Raw genomic sequence first — 25,605 nt, forward strand, 5'->3', positions numbered from 1 at the left:
ATATCTACATGTTTGTTTGTTTTTTTTTTCCATTTGAAAATTCATGATTCATGTTTTGAAGTCGGTGAAAATGTTTGCTCGGATCTGCACGTTTCCCGCACTCTGCAGTAGGTTAAATGGCCAGACAGGAACTATTCACAGATTATTAAAAGTGCAAAAAGTCCATTTGTAAGAAAGACCTCACTGATTATCTTACAGCTCATTCATGCGTCTGTTTAGCTGTTTCTGTCCCTTCATCTTCCAGTTGTCCTGGCGGTCAGGCATTATTCCTAAAGTGCAGCCCTCCCTGCCTTTGCTGTAGTGGCTTTTCAGAGCCAGAGATCATCTGGGATTAAGCTGCTACAATCACTCATTCAATTGACCATAGTCACACAGGCAGCTGGCAGAGGTCAGTCCTGATCTTCTGAGTTTAAATCATAGCACACAGTCACAGAGTATTTCCAGGGATAGGAGTGATGCATGGCTGTCTCCTCAAAGGATTTATAATTACGTGTGATATCACGAGGGCCAGATAAGAGAAATTTACATTTGGATTTCCGAGAGAGAGCCCGGCGTCTGCATTGTATAACTATCAGATATCTGGGTTAGAACAGCGAAGATTGTTTTTAGTTATCTGTTGCGTAACCGTGCAAAGATAGATTTCGTCGGTCGAACAATATAGTAACACAGGAATGTAGAGCACGCAAAACCACAATGGAGTCATGCTATTTGTTGCCCCCCTGTACATACTGTACAGTGATGAGAAGGAGGCGAGCTCGATTGATTGTGTGAGCACCAGGTCTACTTCAGATGGAGGCATTTTCCCTAAGGTGTAGCAGAAAAACCTTTCATCTTAAATCATGCCCAACTTCAGCGCTGTTCACCTACTGGTACTTTTATACATCATGTCAGAGCAATCTGTAAATATCAAGCAGCCACATCAGGAAGTTACACTCAGAGGTGATTCAAAAATCTCCCCTTAAAGATGAAAGACAAGCTTGCATCATACTTTACATTATGCTCAAGGTTAGGTTAAATCCAAACAACAAAACAACTTAGGGTTAGGGGGGCTAGGGGAAAGATCATATTTTGCCGTGTTTAAAGCTGAGGACACATTGTGGTTACAATTAGGGAATCACCAGCCTTTTGCTAAAGCCCACACTGACTGCCAGATGGCATCAATGAACACAGATCGTTCATGTATTTGCGTCCAGCGTTTTTGCTGACCCGTCCCTCCACCCTGACCTCCCGCCTGCATGCAGTCACACTATAACAACATTGCATGACTTCATCCATCACTTCCATCATAATTACTATGACTCCAAGAGGGCTTTGTCACTTAAGTGTAAACATATGCTGATTCAGAGGCACTAAGGTGCATAATGCTCTTTCTTTAAAGAACCATGTAGCTCAAATAATAAAAAGCACGTGATCATCTAAAATGCACCTTTTCTTTTTTCTATTTATAGAACAATTAAAACAAAATGGAAATCCTAATGATGTATAACACTTTACCTTTTGTCCTGTCTTGTTTTGTTGTCTTTGTTTTGTAGCATTTCCCCACTGTCAGGCATTGATCTGGTGTGGGTGCAAGTACTTTATTTTAGGCAGGTGTGGCTCTTATTGTAGTTATTTTTTGTGTTGTGTGTGTGTGTTTTGTTTTGTTTGTTTTATAATATGGTGTAACCTAGGTAAAAAAAAAAAAAAGAGAGAGAGAGAATAAGAACAATTATTGATTGAAGACAAGTACATATTTGACCTCCTCATAAAAGAGCAGAAATTCTGTTATAAACTATGTTTACAAAGACAACAGTTGCATAATAGACAGATATGAGGAGGACTTCATTTTGAGAGAGAAGGCGTCTCCTCTGCATCCTCTCAGACTTGTGCTCGACCTGCTGAAACATGACTCTGCTTTTCCTTTGGGGTGTCAAAGTCTGCCATCGCCACTAGGTGGCGACAAAGTAGCGCAGGTGAATAATGGTAATCCTGACTCAAAGTTACCTTTTTATAGCCTAATTTCTCCTCTGTGTGAGAAGCTGTTGAACGCCCAACCTCGAGAACTCAAGAATAACAAATCTGTCCGGATGCACGGTGATACGAATAGATTCAGGATCAGTATGACTTCAGATCACCACTAAGGACCACTACTCTCCGTATCTCTGGGTGATTTTTGTGAATCCAGACAGTGGCGCAGGCTGCACGTCGTGTTTACAATCAGATTCTCTGATTGTTAAAAGTGGGAGTGATATTGGATCAGATTAATTTGAGACACTGACTGCAAGGCTGAGCCCAATTCTACACAGACGGCAGCCTCAATCCTTATCTAATATTCAGCGTCAGGGCATATTTCATTCTTTAATTTTCCCGAATGATGAGGCTGTGCGCATGATTCGAAATAAACGAGAATTAAAGCATTAGTTATTTTCTCTCAGTATGAGAACAAAAATAGATCAATTTTATGCACACTAGAGGGAGCCCAAAACACAGTAAATACAGACCTGAGACAGAGAGAGAGAGTTAACTGTTATTTCTTCCATTCTGGGTACGTTTTTGGTGATGGGTGATGGTGTGTGCCCAAGGTTACAGTTTACTTATTTCTGTAATCTGATTACTTTCAATACTGCAGCCTCTGTCGCAAATGCACACAGTTTATGCTTTGTAAACCTCATTGTATTGCATCCAGATGCTGGTTAAATCATAACCATATGTTCCTTGCTCAGATTTCTAAGTGGGTGCGCGCACACACACACACACACTTCCCTACCCTGTATATTGTCACAATGTGAGCACAGACACCCCCAACCCCCCACCACCACCCCCACCCCCCGTGCATGGGGTCAGTACTAAACGTGAGTGGTCATGTTTTTGCAGTATAATCAATAGTTCTGATGGACTGTCATTCCAAAGCTAAAGGAGAAGGTGTAGGTTTGGGTTAGGGGGGCACGGGGGAATATTAGGGGGGTGCTTTAATCTGGCGACGTGCTGTGTGGGGATACGCATTCATGCACCCTCTGAAAAAAGACTGAAAAAGACTTTACCTTTGCTTTTAAAACCAAACTGTGCTCTCAGTGCAGAACCTTCCATGCGTGTCATTGTTTACTGGGATATTCTGTGTTTACCGCTCATTTGCTTTGTAGACATTTATGAAAACAGCTAATTCAGGCAATTGCTTGGCGAACTGTAATTTAAATGTAGAAAAAAGAAGGATAAACATCCAGTTAAGGTAAACAGCTATGGCCACAATACAAATATAAAGGCCAGACGTTACTGTAATTACGAAAAACAGAGAAAACATACAAAACTGGAAGCTTTGTTGAGGTAGGGTAAAAATAACCCTGGGATGTTTTAAATTGCTATTGTTTGGTAGTTTCTCCAAATCCTGAAAGTTCTACAAACTTTGTCTGATTAAATCAAGCCTCAGAAATGCCCGGTGGTCACCATGAAGGCTGTGTGTTCTTAGTTAGCGACAAGGTGACTCTGGGTGCATACGCATTTCAGCTCAGGGTAAAGATTTATACTGGTGGGGCTCAGAAGGGTGGAGGAGTTATGATGACTTAGGACTTAAAGGTGAGACCTATAGGAGAGGTTAAGCGCAACGCTGAAGAGTAAACCCATCAATCTGGGTTCACAAAGGGCAATCAACCTCACTGATCACAAACAGCTTTCACGTGAGAGGTTTGCCATCTCTGATCACGGCCTTTTCATGAACTTTCCTTTCCTTCACTTCAGACACATACACACAATCCTTTTTGCCACATGAAGCACCACTTTTAATTCCCTTCGCCTAACATAGTCGTCCTTGACGCATGTGGCTTGAGTTTTAGAATATGGAGTGATTCACATGAAGACGGTAAGAAGCGGGAAGGTCACACGGCTTTCATTTCCTCACAGAAGGCAAGAAGCACATCTTAGCTGAGTGCAAAACAAAAGGGTGACACGGGAGAGATGGATGGCTGCTGAAAGCTGACAGAGCAGGAACCAGCAAACACCTTTGGAGGGGCCATTCACTCACCCTGAAGGTGATAAAACCCATATTCGCATTCTTCATCACACTAACACCTCCATCAAATGTGATCTCTTCTGTGAAGTCTGGTTGAGAAGTACATAGCTATATATCAGCACTGCTAAACTATTTCAGTGATTCCCAACTAAGGTTACTAGTACCACAATGAGTTCTTCTGCGTAACCCAGAAGGTACAAAGAAATATTCGTTTTTATTAAAGAACTGAACAGGTTGAATGGAAGCTGGTTTCTGTCACAGGGGAAAAAAAAAAAAAAAAAGCCAAACAAAAATTATATTGTTTTCCAAAGATTTTCACTAATTCAAACTAATGCGTAAATAAATGTTTGAAATGTTGAGTTCTCATGTCAAACTTGTAAAATAATAACCTAAAATTTGGACTTATAGATGGCAAAAAAATGTAATTTTCAGTGGTGGAAACAAGCTTTCACAGATCTGAGCAGAAATGTTAACAGTAACAGAAAAGAGATAATCAAAAGTAGTGGGGAAAAAAGAACAAAACAGGTTAAAACAGGAAGCTAAACCTATGGCTAACTGCTAGTTAATGATCTAGATAAACATATAAAAGTGTTGGCTAAATGTACAGTACTGGATAAACAGATATCTTTTTTTTATATTAGATACAGTAATGTGTAGAAAATGTGTTAAACCCTTGAAAAAATGTGTTAAAATTATGACTACAAAGTTAAAATTAATTAGCTAGTAGCCTAGTTAAAACATTAGCTATCAGTATGCAGTTTAAACAGCTACAAAAATACACCTAACCATATGAAATTCTTAACTAACAATAGAAACTAAGCTGTCAGATAAACATAATGGATAAACTGAGCTAAATTGGTTACTAAGCATCATTAAATGAGCAGCTGCTAAATGTGGTTTATGCTAAACAAAGTTAATGACTTGTTTGAACAGCGTCCTGTACATGACTGAACCTAAACAGAGTTGATCCATCCATTCATCCTCTTCCGATTATCCTTTTCTGGTGTCACAGGGATGCAGAGTTGAATAGTGGTCGAAATCAACACGAGAGGCGCGTTTACGTTCATGTCCGACAGCGAGAGCCGCGTCAGCCTCCGATCGCAATTTAGTACCTAAAGAGGGAGCTACTTCAACAACCTCCAACAACTCCAACAAAGCATGGGGCTTTGTAAACCATGCAAAGAAATTGTTCCCGCTCAAGGCAGGAAGCAACAAACTTGTTTCACCACTTGAGGCAAAAACAGCATTGAGTACAACCAGATTGCGAAGGGCGAGATACTAGCAGCTGGTGATGTGTGACTCAAAAGTAATCAAATGGGTCAACCAAGCATCACGAGCTGCACTCGCTAGCTGCACTCCATATGACAGGAAGAGCAAATGGTGGATGGAAATTACTGATGGGGTTACATGGTGGAAAAGCAGGGCTGTAAGCAGCTGGTTAAAAAGCTCGACCTGAGCTAACAACGTTTCAGGTGGAAAATATTTTTTCAGTTTTATTATGTGACAATATTTTGCAGCTCCTAAAGAGTTACAAGGTTAAGTTACTTTAGAAATTGTTGTAAGGTATTGTTTTATATGTTATACTTAAAATTTTCAGGGAAAACACTACTTCTGTGCTTACGTGTGACTTATGCTGTGTCACTACTATTGTACAGATTGCACAGTGTATTGTATTGTACATTGAGCTCATTGTCACGGGCCAGAAACCTCTTTCAGATGATTTCAGCTTTGTGACATGGTGCATTATCCTGCTGGAAGCAGCCGTCATTGGTACACTGAGGTCATAAAAGGGTGGACATGGCCAGCAACAATAATCAGGTAGACTGTGATGTTTTAATTGATGTTCACTTGTACTTAGGTGTGCCAAGAAATTATCCCACACATCATTACACCACCTGAACCGTTGAATGGATCCATGTTTTCACATTGCTTTCACCAAATTCTGACTGCACCAGCTGAGTATTGTAGCAGAAAGTGAGACTCACAAGACCAGCCAACATTTTTCCAATCTTCTGCTGTTCAATTTTGGCGAACCTGTGCGAACTGTAGCCACAGTTTCCTGTTCTTAGCTGACAGGAATGGCACCAAGTGTGGTCTTCTGCTGCTATAGGCCTGCTTCAAAGTTCAATGTATTGTGTATGGACTGTGTAAGCTGCTATATTTTCATCATCCTCCATGTTTGGTGGCAATAAAAGCGTTCTATTTCTGTTGTGCATTCGGAGAGGGTCTTCTGCATACCTTGGTTGTAGCAAGCTTCCTTCCTATCAGCTTGAACCAGTCTGGCCATTCTCCTCTGACCTCTGGGATCAACAAGGCATTTTCACCCCCTGGATATTTTCTCTTTTTCAGACCATTCTCTGTAAATCTCAGAGATGGCTGTGTGGGAAAATTCCAGCAGATCAGCAGTTTCTGAAATACTCACACCAGCCTGTCTGGCACCAACAGCTATGCCACATTCAGTCGCTTAAATCACCCTTTCCCCCCATTCTGATGCTCGCTTTGAACTTCAGCAGGTCATCTTGATCATCTACACTGGCTTGCTGCCATGTGATTGGCTGATTAGATATTTTGCATTGATGAACAGGTGCACCTAATAAAGAGGCTGTTTTGTGTATATTATTAGTCATTCGGTACACTTAAATACATTTAAGTGATACCAAAATAAATTAATTGGGAAAGCAACAGCCTGACAGTGGATAATATAACAATATTTGAATACTCCTCTACATCAGTACTGAAGAGACAGCAGGGGCCTGTAATCTAAAAGTTTACACTGATTAAATGGATTAAGTACATGATTTAAAATACTAGACTAACTCCACATAAAACTGTGCTGCAGCATGAAAAGTATAATTAAATTCCAACAACTTTTATTTGATCAGGTGGGTCAGCAAAGAACAAATTCTTATTTACAGCGATGGCCTGGCACAATCTCCTGCAAAGTCAACAGAAATGCTGTAGAGCAGCGAGGAGTGACAACTTTTCCAGCGATCAGATTTAATACGAAACAGAGTGGAAGCGCTCTGCCGAGCAATGTGCCTCCAAAATCACAATGCGTACACAGGTGAAAAATAATCTTAGCTGGCTGCTCAGTGGATTTGCTCAGAAATATTGGGCCATTTTGATCAAACTGTCTGGAAATCATCTCGGGGAGGAAATCTGGCAGCTGAAGCGGAGGGAGAGTGGCATAGGAGCGACAATCTCAAACCTAAACTTCCATCTCCAGATAAGTGCTGTTGTGGAAAATCAAACCAATGCTGCAGATTGAAAACGAAGACTAATGGAAAATGAAATTAGTCAGTGGTTTCCAAAAAAACTGAAGGAGTAATGATGAAGTGGCATTTGAGCTTTCATAAGGAATGCTTTGGGGGGAAAAAAGGGAGTAAGGGTTTGCTCAAAGCAAACTTATTTATATGAGATTTCTGTGAGATATGATAATCATTCAAATATGGGTATGGTGGGTTTCTTCTCATTTCCCCCCCATGCTAGAAGGTCAAATCCATTCAGACTCAGCTGTTTTAAATTTGGCTTTTTTAAAAAAATTTTTTTTTATCTGTTTTCTGAGTCTCCCAATGTTATGGGAGTGCAGTCATATAGCTGGACTAAACCTTTAACAATACACATTTAATGCAGGAACACACACACATTTTCTGTGAGTTTTACTGCTCCAGACAGGGTGAAACCATTACAAATTATCTCCCTCCCCCACCCCCCCTTCTTTTAAATCCACATGTACCTGTCCCTCTGGGTAGCCCCCCACCCACCACGACCATCAGCATGCATGCACACACAAGTTCTCCACACTTGGATGCACACAGGAATTTGAGGGGAATGACACAACCCACCAAATGCTAAAAACCTGCTCGGCCTGGTCTACTCTCTGCCCAACAGCAGCCCTAATGAATGGCCATTCAGATACGCAGACAAAGCTGAGGCTGGATTTGTACTATGTGGCAGGGTCAGGGGTCACTGAAGGCACTGACAGAAGTAGAAACCAGATGAATACCTATCTCTCTCTTTCAAACACTGAATCACTCCGACGCTGGGATTCATGCAAACCAAAATGCACTGTGGGGCTGAAAATAAACCATAAACAACAGTCAACAGTTACTCATCATTTTCTCTCTTTCTTTTTTTAATCTCCACAACACCGAAGCTCCGCTTGTGCAGGTCTATACTTTGTGGGCCACACCAGAACAATAGAACAAGAAGAATGAGCCAGTAACACAGAGATAATCAAAGCACATTAATCAATGAGCCTAAATGCTTTTGGAAGCCCAGGCAGCTCAGCATGTTTATGGTAGCTTTGGAGATGGAAGAAGAGAACGGGGTAAAAAAAAAAAAGTATGTGTGAGAGAGTTTAAGCTTATGCTGTGCCATAAGCTGTTCTCTGCCCAAGGCACAGGAGAAGAAAAGAACATCTCTTCATGATTAAAAGGGCTGAGGACCAGGAAGGGAAACATAGAAGAGGACAAGCTTTGAGCCCTCGGGGGTAAAGGCTCTCTGGAGGAACAGAGAGAGAGGAAAAGCTGCGAGAAAGCAAAGCTGGGAACTGTAGGGGGACTCATTTTGAGCCCTTGCATTCTCTTGTTTCTATCTCATTATTAAAAACGGGGCAATAGGATAGATGAGAAGCAAGCCTGAAACAAGAGACACTGAGAAGACAAAAAAAAAACAAAAAACTATTAGACATTTTACTTACATGATCTCAGAAAGTTTTGGCAAGACATTATTTAACCAAAGATTAAAAGAAGGCAACCAAGAAACATTTATTTAGTTCCCATCTAGTAGCACTGGAATAAAACTAAATTAGAGGAGAGAGGCTCAAAGAAATCCAGAAGGATCAGTGTGTTTTTGCAAAGATGTAGCTGCTTTGTTGTGTGCTCATTTTTCTTTGAATCTGGGACAAAAGTGAACAGGGTCACTGGGACAGAGCAGTCTGCCATTGGACCAGAGACAGGTAAACCATGTGGGTTATCACTTCAGGTCAGATATGGATGTCCTACAACATCCTTTTATTTATACAGTTTTCATGCTTAGCTTGTAGTGGAAAATGAGTCTGGATGTCTACAAAGGCCTTCTGACATGTTAAACAACTGAGATATGACACTGGTGTGTATCTTTATTCTGAACACAGATTAGCCTATACTTGTGATGGATAAACAAAACACTGGTTATCTGTTCATTTATTCAGAGTTGCCATTATTGAGATCTTCAATTTTCCCCATAATCTTTAAAAAGGAACGTTTCACACACTTGCAGTGTATTTCACTCAGGATTATTTCTTTATATTGTCTCTAACATTTTGACCAAACTTGGTCTGCTGTATATCATTGGGACTGATGTGTAAGGTCATAACCAAGAGCTCATTTTAGGTTTGCATCATGTACATTTGAACATGTGGGGGAAATGCTGTGTGTTCCTGTTCTTTTCAGGCAAAGTTGATAAAGAAAAACAAAAATGCTAAGAAAACATCTCTATCAACAAAGATAATTCTTTAGAAAAAATGATTCGATGCACTTACGTATGCACTCTGTACGTTTTAGCAGCCTAGCTGTCTCCGCACAAGTATCCTGATAAACTGCATGTTTTTGAGCTACCCAGGGTAAATTATACACGACATAAATGTCAAAAAGGCTGATATCATCCTTCAACATTTGCAACATCTCTGAGCAATGCTTTGACATTTTGAACTCCAGCCAGTTAAAATGCTTTTTCACAAGGATCCTGATGACTTCAAGCTGTTTTTGTGGAGCTTTGGGGGGAAAGTAGAAACACTTTGCAGTTCTTCCATGTAACTGCTAGCTGTGCATGCCTTTATCCCTTTTTTTAAGCCTTTATTTTGACAGGACAGTGGAGAAGACAGATTTTTTTTTTGAAAGACCATGGGGAAGACATGCAGCAAATGGCCTCTGAGCAGACCCAAACCCAGGCCTCTGAATCAGCCTTATAGCAGATGGGTCATCTGCTCAACGCGGTGAGTTAAACCAGTGTCCACTAGCTATGCATCCTGTCCCATGCTAAATCTTAAAGAGTCTTGGTGAAGTTTTGGAGCAACTGAAGAAACATTTTGGACAAATAATTTAACAAATAGGCATCACTGTATCCTAAAAATAAGTTAAAAAAAAAGCTTTTTTGTGCTCTTTAAAGCCAGAATATTGTTGGTATTGTTGCAAGCCGTGTAATGGACAGACTGGACTGAATTAAATAATTCTGAATTAGACTCCAAATGATATAGTTTCCAGGGTTTTGCCTGATAAAGAATTTTTCCCTATCTTATCAAAAATATAGGCAAGAAAAATAAATTAGCGACAGCAGCAACTGGAAAACTAGTACTTTCACTGTAAGTTTCAGTATTGTAGATGCTATGTTGGTGACATGTTAGCTCAAGTGGCACGTAAACAAATCAAAAATACTTGTAGACACTTTATCTGTAACACTGTTCAGCATTTATGCAAACATTTCACGTATGAATGGAGCATTTAGTGACGTTAAATCAGTGATTTGGCATTTACTTTACGCAGACTGAAGACAAACCGAGCAAAGCCTCCGGACTACATAACATCAGTGTTGCTACATTGTGATGACAGAGGATGTCTTACAGGGGAAGCATCCATGTATCCAGAAAGTCCAGGCTTCCATCAATATTTACAACAATTTATCGTAGCCCAAGTTTTGTACAGCTGTATTTTATGTCCTTGCCTCTAGCTGTGGGTAGTACATTGGGTCCATTACACAAAAAACAATCAACAAATTCTGGCATGTCCCGGACAAGTGTCCCGGAAAAGTGCAAACTTGTATGCGTCAAAAGATTAGTATGCCTTTGTATAGGCAAAGTATGCGAAGATACACTACTGGAGCACAGGCTGGAAGTTCAACTCTGTCCACAAAACACGTGATGTGCGTTTCGAAACAGTAAGAAGTCTTTACAGTGCACGAGTAACATTAGTATTAAGCAATAGGTACTGCTGACCGCAAGCCAGCCTGTTAACTGTGTGTGTGTGTGTGTATATATATATATATATATATATATATATATGAGGTATTTTCTAAGAAACGCAGAAACATTGTGTTGAGGAGACTGTCTACAACTCTAGCCTACAGCTGGTAGCTGTGCTTTGTTTTCCATCCATCCATCTATCTTCTTCTGCTTATCCTTTTTAGGTACCCATATGCAGAAATATTGTACTGACATTACATCCAGCAAAGTGAGAGGTGTTGCTCTGCTAATCAAACAGCAGCTGTGAGAATCACTGGCTTTGCAGAGCGAAACCACTGGTGAAACCAACCAACCAAGGTGGCTACAAGCTAGTGTGTTAACTTAAGGTCATGTACTGTTTTTCATGCTTTTTGTTAGGAACCTCTTTTTGTATCACAAAAGCAGACAGTTACCCTTTAAGGTGTATTTAAAAGAGACAGAACCGAATCACTCGTGAAAGACTTCTGCTTTATAAAAATGGCATTTTAGTTCACAAAGACAAATGAATGGCACTGAAAAATGCAGAATACAGAATAAGATAATTAAAAATGTATCAGTTATATCAAGAAAAACAAGCTTGAGGCCAGACTACATCCTTTGTTATTTTCTATAAAGAGAACTGATTCTACAGTTTTCTCTGGTCTCTCAGTCCACTTGGTCTTTGTTCAGCCCGACTATAATAAAACTGAGCTGCCAGCAGAAACACCAGAATTAGAAATAACCAACCTCTCTCCATGAGAAACACATGGAGTTACTGAAGATTACAATTGACTCTGAAATGACAAAAGTGCTGATATGTCTCTGTGCCTTTCTTCTCACATGTTGCTGAGCTGGCAAAGAGAGCCAGACTGAGGAAGATCAGGAGTCTGATTAGAGCGAGTACAGCGCTCTCCAAAGTCTGCATTACACATCACACCTGAGTAAAAAGGAGGTAATATTGAAATCAAATTGGGTGGGGGGTGGGGAGTAAAAGTCCCACACTTAAAATGTTCATGTTCTTGATGTGAAAGGTGTCTCTCAAGTAATGTCATCAGCCTCGAAAGCAGTTTCCATTCATAATTACACAACAATACGAAAACTAAAAATATTGGCATTTCTTCTTGTCTCCTTTGGTGAAAGTTCAAAGTGACATTTTGAGACAACGGACCAGTATATATATATATATTTTTTTTTTAATGACACTGGTCTGCTGGTCCTCTGTTTACCACATGTACTGACTCCAAATCTTGGGTAGATGTAAAAACACTGACCACAAATGTTAAAAAAAAAAAAAAAGAAGCAGTCACTCTGCACAGCTTTATCACCTGGTCCCTCTGTGACTGAGACCTGCCAATCTCTGGACAACTCTTAACAGTTCACATGACTTTTTCCCCCCTATTTTTCTTGGTCATGAATAAAGTTGCTAATCTCTCTTTGAGTCTGTGTTCAAAGTGGCTCACAGCAGAGGATCCAGAGTGCTCTCAGTATTTGACAGCACCTGTGTGCTGGTGTCATGTCCAGAATAAGAGGCAGGTCAGCTAGAAGGTCACAGTTGCAGTGCTCTTGTTTTGAAAGGTCATTGTCTGGATGCTGGAAAGGATTTTCCTCTGATGCCCAGCCAAAGTCACTCCCATGTGCAGCAGATCTCTAAAGAGACGAGAAAATAAATAAATTAATTAGAGATTCAATTTTCATAGACTAATTTTTACTTGGATAAACCAAGTATCACATTTAGTATGTTTTAAAAAAAAAGGGAATATGAACTAACTGTGTAGTGATCTGGGCTAGCTGGTCCACTGAGTTGAAGCCGGCCTGAAGGAAACTGTCTTCATAACGCTCCATCTTGATGGCCCTTAGCCAATCCCCCACTGAGGCACACGGTGGGAGAGCTAAAGGTGCACGCTGGTCCAGCAGGGGGTAGGACGGCCTAGGGGACAGGATCCAGAAACAAAGGAATAGCTTACATGCACTGTCACCAAAACCTCAATGAAGAGCTTATATATGTCCCTGCAGCAACATTCCAGTTGACAAGCTGAGCTGAGTGACTGACAGGGACAAACAATGGGATCTGCCAGGGGTGGAATGTCCTCAGCTGTATGTAACCAATAATGTCGAGGCAGGGAAATGGGCACAGCAAGTGGCTGACAGGTCACAACAGGACAATGAGGTGGTGCACAAGATTGGGCAGCAGGAGGCTAATGCCTGCCCTGTCACTGTCAGGGCTTTAAATGAACACTAAGAAAAAGACATGATGAAGACATGCTTCAGTGTTTCTGTGCGTACAGCAAGGCCAATAAGTATTTGGACAATGACATTTTTTGTTTGTTTGTTTTTTAAAATCAGGGACTACATATAAAAAGGGGATTCCTGAACAGTTAATGCAATACTTTTGTTAAGAATCTTGAATGACAGCTGTCTGCCCCTACCTCACATCCTGTTTGTTTGATTTAAAATCCACTGTGGTGGTCCAGAACCTTATTCAACTAACTGTTCAAAACACATCTGCACTCTCACCCTGCTCCTTCTTGAGCCACTATTTTCAGCGATGCGGGGTTGCGGATGAGTTTGTCCAGAGCGCTAACAAGGTCTGCAAAGCGAGGCCGTGCCGAGCGGTCCTTCTGCCAGCAGTCCAGCATCAGTTGGTGCAGGTGGGTGGGGCAGTCAGGTGGTGGGGGCAGCCGATAGTCCTGCTCTATGGCATTGATCACCTGATAGAAACATATATCATTAACTATACATCCAGGTAATAGGGAATCTCATGATAACAGTCAAGACTTAAACACCTCACTGATTACCTAAGTTCCAAGTGTTTTATAAAGACTGGGCTAACAAAACCTGAGAAATCATTAAAAAAAAAAAAAAACACTTAATAAAACAGCCCAGCATGGATTTTCTTGCTTCAACTTACATCCTGGTTGCTCATGTCCCAATACGGTCTTTCTCCAAAAGACATGACCTCCCACATGACGATGCCATAGCTCCACACATCTGAGGCTGAGGTAAACTTTCTGAAGGCTATCGCCTCCGGTGCTGTCCAGCGGATTGGGATCTTACCTCCCTGCACAGAAAGGTAAACAGTCAGTGCTGCAGAACTTCATATAAACATGGTCGGGCGGGGCTCTGAGAAGGAAACTGAAGGAAGGCAAAATGCTAACTTTAAATTAAAAAGCTTTTATGATCAATATAAAATTTCAGAAAATGAAAAGCATGTGGATAAATAAAACTGTCTACTATTTATTTATATAGTACGTGTCTAATTAACAACTGACTGCACTGTGGAAGTTACACCGCCTCATCATCACTGCATCGTCTTTGTCTTAATGTCCCATTGATGTGCTAGAGATTAAAATGAGCATTTTTGGATGATTTCTATGATTTTTATCCTACATATACTGTATATGAAATGAATGGAAGGCCTTCTTCCTTAAGCATTAACTGAGGATGGCTGTTGTCTCACCAGAGAGCTAGTGTAGGTCGGGTCAGAGGAGTTCTCCTGCAGGAAGCGTGACAAGCCAAAGTCAGACACCTTGCACACCAGGTTGCTGTTGATCAGGATGTTGCGGGCAGCCAGGTCTCGGTGGACGTAACTCATCTCTGCCAGGTACTTCATGCCAGAGGCAATGCCACGCAGCATACCAACCAGCTGGATGGGTGTGAACTGGCTGTCATTCAGCTGCGGAGCGAAGAGAACCAGTTCAGTCTGAGAATGAGTGGCACTACGGTGTGTTTCACTGTTTGAGAGAAGTGTGCTTTGGCGTTCGTTTGTCTGAGTCATACTGACCCGAAGAAAAGAGTCCAGAGCTCCATTCTCCATATACTCTGTCAGGATCATGACTGGACAGCTGGCTGTGATGATTCCCTCCAGATGGATAATGTTGGGGTGTTGGAACTGTCCCATAATGGATGCCTCAGACAGGAAGTCCCGTCTCTGCTTCTCAGTGTAACCTCCCTTTAGAGTTTTAATTGCTACGTAGTTTTCCTTTTTCCCTGGAATCTTTAGTCGTCCTCGACACACCTCCCCAAACTCCCCTGCAGCACACAGACACGTAAATACATGATTATGGCTGTTTTTCTCCCCCCCATCATGTGTTTACCACATTATGAAGACAACTGTTGCATTTACCAAATGTAATGCTTGCTTGCAGCTAGCAATGCCCTTTGGTTTGAATGAGGGCCACCAATATTGGGAACATATTTATCAGTTAATTGTGTTTTTTTCTGCAGCTAAATTGAATTTTGACTGATAAAGAAGAATCCAGGCAATGGTTTTAAATGTCACTGAATCAATTTAATTTAGCAATTAGATATATTTTAATAAGGTTATTTTGAGAAAGAGAACAATATGCTAAAAATACAAAACAAATAACAAAAAGCAACGACTGCAGCCAGCAAGTCCTCAGAAAGAGCAGACCAGTGCAAAGTTTATAGATTTATTAATCACAGGAAAAGCATACAGATGGGGCTTACCGGCACCGATGACCTCCTCAATTTTGACAAAGGAAACATCGATTTCCTTGGCAAATTCTCTCACTGCCTCATTAGGGTCCTCATAGGTGAAAGGGTCGATATAAACCTTGACCCCTTTGAGAGGAAAGACAAACAGAAGCGTGGGAAATGAAAGAGCACAAATGTTACAGAACCATGAGCGGCAGGGAGCCCGGTCACATTAAAAATGATTTCCCTGACGTGAATGATTTGTAAATCAGAGCTGTGGTTCGGCGTGCATGTCCTTGATGCTTTACCTTGGCCAATGAGGTACTGGCTGTTTTTGTCACTCAGCTCTGGATCCTTTATTCGGCTGTGCCGGCTGAAGGCACAAAGAGATCAGTATAAATGAAACAAGATTAGCATGGCAGTGCAGTTATCTGAAGAATTGATGTTTTATTTCACTTTTTTGGCAAGTGTTCCTAGTGCTTTATCAGCCCAATGTGATGCATATCACAATGGGACTGTTCAGATGCAATAAAAAAAACACAACACCTAACCGACTATAATAAAACTAAAATAGCAAAAATATATACAGTACCAGTCAAAAGTGTGTCCAAACTTTTGACTGGCACTGTATAATGAATTATTGATACACTTGTTGGAACACCGTGCTATCTTGGCCCTATTCAGAGAGAGGTCAGAGGTCACTTCAGCCACAGGCACGCTTAAAAATACATCCTTTCTATATAATTAGACACCAAAACCACCTTGTTGTGAAAAGTTTTGTTTTTGCTGTAAACACACAATAAACAATGACTTATGGTAGCGCTAAATACCTGAGCCAACCCATATGGTTCTGCTCTTTGACGCAAGCGGCTCCATTATAATTCAGCTGGTGCAAACTCATCCCTACAGTACAGTAACAACCCTGTAGCTACTGGATCCTTGCCTTCCTCCATTTCTCTCTCCCACCTCATAAGCCTAAAATAGCAATAATGCACCACCCTCAGTTAGTGGCAGATCTGGGCCTCCCTCACTGGTTTGTGTGTGTGCGTGCATGCATGCGTGCGTGCGTGTGTATGTGTGTGTGTGTGTGTGTGTCACAAGGTCACAGCTATTGTTCTGTCCTGTGGAAACAGGGTTGGGACGCCTGTATCCTGTCTTTCCCTGCCCTCTACCTTTATCGTCATCCTTCTCACACACAAATGTATGCACCTTCTCCCTCTCTTTTTCCCTGTGATGCCATCCAACATTATTTACTCAAACAATGAAGCCTAAGGAAAATGTTCTAATGAGCAGGATAGCTTTTAGCTGTGTAAGCAAAATAAATCATGAGCATTGCTTTGTGTCTCAACTGCTTCACAGAGGGGGGAAAAGAAGGTGTGGGTAACAGAGTGCAAATCCACCGTTGATAAGATATGATTTGTATAAACAAAAGAACAAAGTAGTGCAAAACTGTAAAATTGGGGTCACGTTTGTTATTGGTTTTTGATTTCTATCCTTTTCGCTCCATTTCCTGTTATTCCGCGAGCTTCTTTCACTTGCAAATCTATCTTGTTTTCCTGTGCCTATTTCCCTTTCCCCCGTTCTCACCGAATGCAGTAGGCGGCCACAAAGACGAAAGTGACAAGCAGCAGCATCCCGACAGCGATAAGAATGCCAGGTACCAAGAACTGGGAGGCAGAGTCATGTCCTGAGAGAGACGACAAACAAAAGAGACAGAAAAGAAAATAGGAGACAGTAAGTAAGAGAGTAACACAATGACAGAAGCCATGACAGGAGGTTTACACAGGTATTAAAGAAAGGTATGAGAGATGGGGGATGGGGGGGACAACATGACAGGAATTTATAATATTAAAGAGCCTCAACAAGGACACTAACGCAATACAAGGACACAGGCGATAAATTCATAAAAAGAAACTGTTCAGGGATTGATTATGCAGGAAAGAACGTGAAAAGAACTCCCCATTGGAAATTTAAAAAAAAAAAAAAAAATGTGTGTGACTCTTCTTCAAGAGCCAACAAGACCTTTCCTTACCATCAGGCAGAGTGCTGAAAATAACTGGTGGACTGAAGCTGCCGTAGCCGGCCAGGGTGCGTGCCCGAACCCGCACTTCATACTGACTAGCCCTGCGCAGGTCTGTCAGCACAGCCTGGTTTCTGTTACTCTCCATGAAGTGGCACTGGTCCTCGCTACGTCGCTCCTGCCAAAAAAGCAAACAAGAGTGAGTCTGAACCAGGAATGAAAGTAGAAATAATCACCATGAAAAGTACAAAGTTAAACTTAGAAAAACTGCTAAAAATGCAGTAAGTGTGGTTAATAAACTTCAGTTAAATTGTCCTCAATTAAACCTGAACTTTCAGTAACTTTAATTACATCACATAATAAAAAAAAACCAAAACATTACCAACGTGTTACTAATATCTTAATATCCTACACTCATGTAAACTGTGTACTGCCTCTTTCTTTGCTGTATGTGTGCTGTATTACTTTCAGATGACCACATCTTGATCTTTCATAAATATATCATTTCTTCAACTGTGGTGAAGATTCACATGATCTAAGCCACATGCTGTCCCCCATTAACTACATCTGCACTGTGACAGAGAGCTTTTTAATCCCGAGCCTGCAAAGAAAATCCTGAAATATGAAAAATATATGAAGGAACAGTTGAGGGATGTCGTCAGGGGGCTCTTACCTTCTCACAGTAGCGCAGCTGATACTGCAGGATGGTGTAGTGTGGCTGAGCTGGGACTGACCAGTGCAGAGTCAGACTGCTCTCTGTGGAGTCGCTCTTCTGAATCACAGACACCAGTGGCGGCACTGCACAGATGGCAGCAGAATTATAAATACAGTGAAATTCTGACTATTTATACCTTTCCTCCTCTCCTCCCGCAGATCTTACCATTGTGGGTCGTAGTGATGTTGACACTTTCACTGGCAGGCGCCTTGGCACTGAGCTGAGACACCCCGTTGAGTGCCTGAATAGTGAAAGTGTATGTTGTGTGCGGCAGCAGGCCCCACACCTCCACCCTGCGACCCAGAAGGCCATCTTGCGCAGGCCGGTAACTGACGCTGTCTCCGCAGGGCAGGCACGTTTCCTTTGGTGACCCGCATAGCGAGCACCTCACAGCGTAGCTCAGGTCTGTTCTGCCACCGTTATCTAGCGGCTCATTCCAATCCAGAGTGAGCGTGGTGAAGTTAACGGTGGGGTTGATGCTGCGAGGAGCCGAGGGAGTTCCTACAGTGACAAAAAAAAAATAGTTAAAATAGCATGGCTTTTTTCATATTTAAAAAATACTGTAAACTGGCAGGCATTCAAGTTCCTGTATGCAAACCAGTCTACTTAAAAATGTAGTTTTTTTAAGAGCTGGATGAGAAAATTGATGAAATTTTATTTTTTTATTTTGTATTTTTGCATTCTATATTTGTTTAATTCTGTTTTATAGCAAAATACAATGCTTTGGTCATTTCTAAATGTGCTTATACATAAATCTGACTTTGATTAAAGGTAAATATGTTGCTGCAGGCAGCAGCCACTTAGCTTCACTTAGTAGAAAAGCAGATACATGGTTGGTCTGAACTGCATGTTGGATGGTCGGGATTTTATAACCCACCCAACATCACACTTTTCCAGAACTAGAGCTTCATGTTTACATGACAGTATTACTGATTTATTCCACCACACTAAAATATCTCCCAAAATGTCAAAATATTCCATTAAATTTGGCCTTTTCCTGATCCCAACGGCAGCATTCTAGTCAGATTCAAGCATTTGATTTTCTAAATCTCTTAAGACTAATTAAGCAATATCAATATACTAGCATTACCTGTTATGATTTTTTTCTGCTTTTGCAATATTAAGTACCTTCAGAAAGCACCAGTAGTTGTTCTCAACATATTATCAATTTATTTGGTGCCAAATATTGAATCATATTTCTTTTTTTTTTTCAGGGTAACGCTGCCCTGGTGAAATTACAGTACATTAAAGTTCTGTGTTGATCTCCACTGTGCCATTTTGCTACTGTTTTACTTTTCCATGACCCACACCGATTGTTTCTTTATGATTTCTGATATAAGCTGAAGACATTTTATTCAGCCCGCACATGTAGTCACGAAGCAGAACAATGCTCTTGCAGTGGCTTTGCGTCACAGCGGGAGCATATGTGCTGCTGGATTTAACTGGTGCAATTACGTTTGTCTAAAACTGGATGATAATGATCACTGCCTGAAAATTGTAAGAAGATAGCTATTGCCTCAAGCCAAGCATAACTAAACAGCAAGACCACTCAGGCACTGTGAATGAGTTTCTGTTCCTGCCAAGGAGAGAGAGCTTTGTCACTGAGCCTGCAGCTAACTTAAGTGCTAATGGTGTTCTCATTGGAAACCCGAGTGGAGTAACATCGCACTCAATCTGGGTGAGTATGAATTCTGAATTCAGCATTTGGTATTAGGGGTTTTTTTTTTTGGAGGTGACACATTTTAAGTCTTGGCAATTACAATCTACTTTATTAAAACCACCACGCCTGTCTCAAAAATGTAAAACTTACACTTATTTTCATGGGGAAAAGGTCTGCGTGATTTACAGGTGGCTTGGTTGGTTTAAAATTTAGCATACAAATTGAAAATAATGTTACGTGCTGAACTGCACGGGCGATCCGGTACAACAACAGAATGCATAATAGAAATGAGCTTATTATAGAGATCAATTATTAAGATTAAAACCTTTGTAATTAAAGTTATCAGTAAAAAATAAAACTGGTGGATGTGAATTCCATTTGGTATTTATATCACACCTGCAGGGAACAGCCACAGTCAACAGCCTGATGCGGAGTGTCACATTGTTTCACATCATCTTGTGGCCCTTCCAAGAGAGTGCACCTAATTAAAGAGTCCCTCCCACTCACACATCCAAAATGAGCCTGAATTGAAATTCCTGAATCCGCATGGATGTGTCACTCGAGACCATCAATGCCTACTTCACTTTGGAGAGAAACCCCTACCCTCCCACCCCCACTAACAACCTGTCACAAAAGACATGCATCTCAATGCCCAGCAGTGGGACAAAGGCCACAAAGCAGCTCAGCGGACCCTGGCTAAATGACACTGGAGGAAAAAGAGGAGTAGCACCAGAAATGTTAGAAGAAGACAAAGAAGAGCACGAGACAGAAAAGAGTGTTGCTTAGCACCTCCATATTTGCATGTGGATTAAACACCATTTACTTACTTGTGCATGGGGTGTCAGGAGTGTCCGATTCGGCACGTAGGTACCCAGGACGACATGCACACACTGACGATCCCCTGATGGTGGCCTGGCTGAATCCTGGGCAGCCTCTGCACTGTCCCTCTGTGCCCGACTTAAACTGACCCACAGGACAGGCTGAAGAGGACAGCATGCAAGAACAAATAAAGGCTCATTAGCATTAAATACAATAAAACCTTCACTGTGTCCTATACCGGCCTGGGTCAAACTGAATTTGCAAATAAATCCTTTATTTCGGTATGCTTAGGTGCCAGATGGTTGCAGATTGACAGACAGAACCATGTAATGAGGGCTATAAACTGAGACAATCACAGTAATGAGACTGACACTAATAGTCAATTTAGTGGAGAAAAAACCTGCCTGTGACTGACATGCTGCTTATCATTGAATTTACCTGGCCATATCTGGATAATGAGACCAGACATGTGGTAGTCCTTATGAAAAACTGTCATTGCTTATTGATTCAAATATTTTTCCAGCTCTCCTTTGTAAAGCCTAAACCAGCACTGTGGTACTCAAGATGTAAAGGCATTGTGAACTCATGCTGAAAGGACTGGCTGAATAATCAATTAGTTGACTGATGGAAAAACAATTAAGCACAATTTTGACCAAATCAACTAAACCGCTCCCCTGTTTTTCTTCGCTTTGTATCACATCTGATATTTCAGACCAAACCATCAATCAATAAAAGAAAATAAATGCACACAGGAATTAAGAGTGACAGCAGTCATTAGATGGTCTGAAACCATGCTCACCTCAGCTTCTATTCAACACGCGTTATATATGCGAATGTGTAATAAGCTGTCACACTTCTAATACCGCATACAATCACAGAAAACCTGCAGTGTTTACATTCTGTGTTCAGTCTGTTGGCTGATATGCAGCTGCTGAGTGAGAGAAATATAACAATAAACTTTCACACCAACTGGGAACATTGTTGCAGTGAAAAACTGACACATTTCACAGGGTCAACACCCTCTCCGATCCTTCCTGACTGACATTTTGCCGCAGGAATTTGCCACATGTGAAGAGCTGCCTGTAACCTCGGTGCTTTTGAGCTCCCACAAGATGACACAGATAACACTTTCTGTTTTACAGGAGCAGTTGCTACTGATTACTATGCAACTTTTCAGTGAATTCAGCTGCTCACAGCAGTCCATACTAAGATAAGTCATTGTTTTGTTCGGTTACTCTGAGTTCTGGAATTTTTATTTTTTGGTTTTCTGAAGGAAAGGAAGCTTTTCAAATAGAAATTAATATTTTGGGAGCAGACAGGGGGCTATTTCTAACCCATTTAGGGTGTCCTCTTTATAATCTTATTTGCCTAACAACAATAAGGCTAGAACAGCACACGGGGAAACATAACCCTCCCACGGAGGAGTATTTATGGTCTAATAGAGGTTTATTTCAGAGATGTAGTTTAAATATTCTAACCATGCTTACTTGAAACACTAAATCAATTTGACAGCATTCGTACCTTTTACATTTAAATGGTTGTGTTTGACCCAGAAAATATATGTATTGTCTCTGGCAAATAATAGTATTACAGCAAAATGAATTTTAATTTTAAACCCAGGCGTCGATTTCATTTTTCTGAAATGACCAGCCTACCAAGCAAATTAACTGCCCGGTCTTTCTGCAAAGGCAATTTCCCTTTATGGCCTTGTGAATGTTTTGCCTTACAACTCTCTTCTGTGACAGAACGCTGGAAATGCCACCTCACCAGGAGCAAAATGTCGGAAATTATTTTTTTGTTATGAAAAATCATTATACCACCCACAGAGATCAAACTACGTCCTACCTTCAAACACAGACAGATGAAACCAGACATTTCCCTTGGAAAATGTGGCATTTCTTCTTTTGTTTCTCTGTTTTTAGTACTCTCCATTTATCTGTGTCGGTGTGATGCGGTGAGTATGTGCGCGTGTGGGGGTAGTCCATGCGCGAGGCTTGTTAATTGGACTCATTAGGCAGAGCTGCTGCACGGCTCCTGAGAGAATCATCCTGCTTCTTCCTTCTTTTTTGTCTGCTTTGCTTTGATGTTCTCAAAGTGTTATGATCTTTACCCCGAGCACCACCTCCCCTCCCTCTCTCCCTTCACCTCTGCAGTTCTCCTGCGCTCCTTCTATCTCAGCTGAGCCACGAGTTGTCGCAGCAGTAAGCCTTTGACCCTGCTCTTCCTTTCAGAGATAAGTGCTGCTCTACCTGACCTCTCTTTCTGTCCCCTCTGTGTCACAGCCATTCCCCTGCCTCATTAACTTCCTCGGTCTCTCATTTCCTCTCAAACACTTCAACCCTCAGTGAACCCCCGCCACCCTCGCCTTACCATTGTTTTCTTGTTTAGTCTGCCTGCTCTGCTGCCTATATGGGTGTAGTCTAAATGCATACATACAAGCACGTCGGTTTTATGTGACTTAACCTTGCCTCCTTCTTACCTGTGCATCTTGTGTAGCCCTCAGCTGGTTCAAATCCCGGTACACATGCACAGGAGGTTGTTGGTTGGCCCACCCATTGGCCATCTTCCCCACAGAAAAGCTTAGGTGGCCGAAGTCGTGGACCCTGCTGAGCTGCATGCTCCACACATACACCCTGTGCCTCTTGCACAAGAGTACGGGGTATAGTCTCGGGGAAAGAGGAAAGAGCACTGACCAGAGGAGGACACTTCTTGAAGAACACCCTGACAGACAGCAGAGCCATGCAGGCGCCCTGAGCTTGGAAAGCCAAGTAAAAGCCTCTCTTACTAAGAGGACCGAGTCTCAAGGTCTTCACATTCAATTTCTTCTCCCCGTCCTTCCTTAGTAGAAAGTCTGCAGCCACTGTGTCCACCTAGGACAGGAAGAAAGAGAAAAGATCTTATGTAAGAGCCAGATTCCTGCACACAGTGTTCAGCCATGAAAAGGATCAGACTGGTAGTTTTGCATGTTTAGCCCATTAACTAGATATTACATATGCTTTATATTACTGAAAATTTTCCAAAGCATACCACTGTGATTTTACATTGATTCACGGCCTTCCTGGCAGCCATTGTTTCCCCATTTATTACAGTGTGCTTTGAACCTCAACTTGCAGGGACTAGAAACTTGCTGGAGAGTAAGGCAATTCATCACAGCGAACATTTCATCATTTTTATTTTTCTGTCAAAGTTACATTATTAGGTGGTAATGAAGTTGAGGAGCAGGGACTACTTTGACGCCACTGTTTGGTGTTATGTTCAAGGACACGGCCAACAACCAAGGTTTGACAATTAGATTGACTGCACTGCATTCCTAAGCTATGTGCTTGGAAAATGAAACGCAGAAGATAAACATTACAAAAAGATTCAGGCTGTGAAACAGATTGAATGCACTGACAAGGTGGGTTTTAAAGCAGTACTTGGTCCCAAGAGGCGAGAACATGATTGGAACATAAAAAAAAGTCACCAAACGTTGATGATGTTGTGAAAATGACATCTAAAGCAACTCTTAGTCTCTGCAAAGTTGTTTTGAAACTGTAAGAAAAACTGCACACTGGAGGGAAAGAAATCACTCGTACAGTACTGTGCAAAAGACTTGAGTCTGCTTCCAAGGAGCCACACTTTCTTGCAATTTTTTAAAGTGGTCTTGAGTAATAGGTCTCCAGGTTGGACACTGGCTGTTTTATTTCACTCATTTTCAATCCAGACCTTGTACCTCACCCTTTTCAGAGAAATGTATTTATTGTTTTGTGTTAAGTCACTTAACACAAACCTATGAATCAAAGATAACAGTTTGATAAGCATTAAAAAAAAAGTATTTTTGCACCAACAAGGTGATTCCCAAAGAGCTAACTTATATCTTGGCATGGTGTGCATTATGTTTTGGAATACCATCTGGAAAGCATTTAATTGGCAGTAGCTTCCTATTTCAGGAAGCCAATAATCCTGATTACACTGCCAGTGCAGTAAAAACATATCTGGATAGAGAAACACACAGTGGAACACTATCGGTCATGGATTGGCCTCCCCAGAGCTCAAACCTCAAAATTATTGAAGCAGTGTGGGATCATCTCGACAGAACAGAACAAAATGCAGCCAACATCCAAAGAAGAGCTTTGAATGCCCTTCAAGAAGCCTGCAGAACTATTTCTGAAGACTACTTAAAGAAATTACAAGAAAGCTGCCTAAAGTGGAATTTATTGGTCTAGCAGGGGCAGCGCCTCCACAGTCTGCTGGCAGTCCGATGATGACCCATTCGCCTGCAGAGAACTCTGTTGTCAGATGGAGGCAGTGCACAAAGTATGTGGTACACCCGATCTGTGGCCTACTCTTGCTTGTGCTGTTGTTGTTGCAGAGAAGGGCGAAGTTATAACATACAAAGAACTGAAGTGAAATTGAGTGTTAAAAACAATGAAAAGTGTCCACTGCAGTCACTATGTGTATTTTTCATGCTGTATTTTTGATCTTTGAAGTTTGTTTTTTTGCTTCTCCTGTTCCCAGTGAACTCCACCGTTGCTCTCATCTCTATTCCGACCCACTTGTCAACCAATCAGCATTCAGCAGATCCATGTCATCCACTTCCAGCGATGCCCACTTAGGATTTTGGACGACTGTACAGGACTGCATGTGATGCAGGTGCCATCCCCAACCCATTTGCAGGACCATAAACTATGCTTAAGTGAGTTCAGGTTGAGTTGAAGAATAAAAGGTGATCATACCAAATATTGACTTTCAAGCTCCTTAAAATTGTTTTTGCCTTATATATTGCATTGCCATATATGTTTGCACATTTCAGTAAATCGTTGCAACTTTTATCAATTTTCCCAGCAAAAGATAAAGAAATGAGGATTGGCGCAAGACTTTTGCACAGTACTGTATGCTTTGGAAAATTACACACATGCCTTAGTGGGTAAGAGGCTTCAGAAACAGTTTGTACATGAACACAAGAACATGGTGAGATAATTCTTCAAAAGTGAAAGACAAAAGCTCTTATTGTTAATGGTTTCATCACTGAACCCAA

General features: G+C 41.3%; 1 protein-coding gene across 1 annotated transcript in view; it reads right to left on the reverse strand.

Moving 5' to 3' along the window:
- Positions 1–11,099: 11,099 nt before the first annotated feature.
- The window catches only part of ephb4a (eph receptor B4a), a 43,350-nt gene continuing 28,844 nt past the window's right edge, over positions 11,100–25,605 (reverse strand). Inside the window, exons 4-17 of the mRNA XM_030745906.1 lie at positions 23,068–23,458; positions 20,597–20,749; positions 18,275–18,610; positions 18,068–18,192; positions 17,407–17,572; positions 16,962–17,061; positions 15,683–15,747; positions 15,408–15,521; positions 14,722–14,969; positions 14,398–14,613; positions 13,849–13,998; positions 13,455–13,648; positions 12,709–12,867; positions 11,100–12,587 (exon numbers count right to left, since the gene is read on the reverse strand). Of these exons, the coding sequence (XP_030601766.1) occupies positions 12,479–12,587; positions 12,709–12,867; positions 13,455–13,648; positions 13,849–13,998; positions 14,398–14,613; positions 14,722–14,969; positions 15,408–15,521; positions 15,683–15,747; positions 16,962–17,061; positions 17,407–17,572; positions 18,068–18,192; positions 18,275–18,610; positions 20,597–20,749; positions 23,068–23,458 (2,526 nt within the window). The 3' untranslated portion in view covers positions 11,100–12,478. The remainder of the gene's footprint in view (positions 12,588–12,708; positions 12,868–13,454; positions 13,649–13,848; positions 13,999–14,397; positions 14,614–14,721; positions 14,970–15,407; positions 15,522–15,682; positions 15,748–16,961; positions 17,062–17,406; positions 17,573–18,067; positions 18,193–18,274; positions 18,611–20,596; positions 20,750–23,067; positions 23,459–25,605) is intronic.

The sequence above is a fragment of the Archocentrus centrarchus genome, chromosome 14, assembly GCF_007364275.1.
Source record: "Archocentrus centrarchus isolate MPI-CPG fArcCen1 chromosome 14, fArcCen1, whole genome shotgun sequence".
Lineage (NCBI taxonomy): Eukaryota > Metazoa > Chordata > Actinopteri > Cichliformes > Cichlidae > Archocentrus > Archocentrus centrarchus.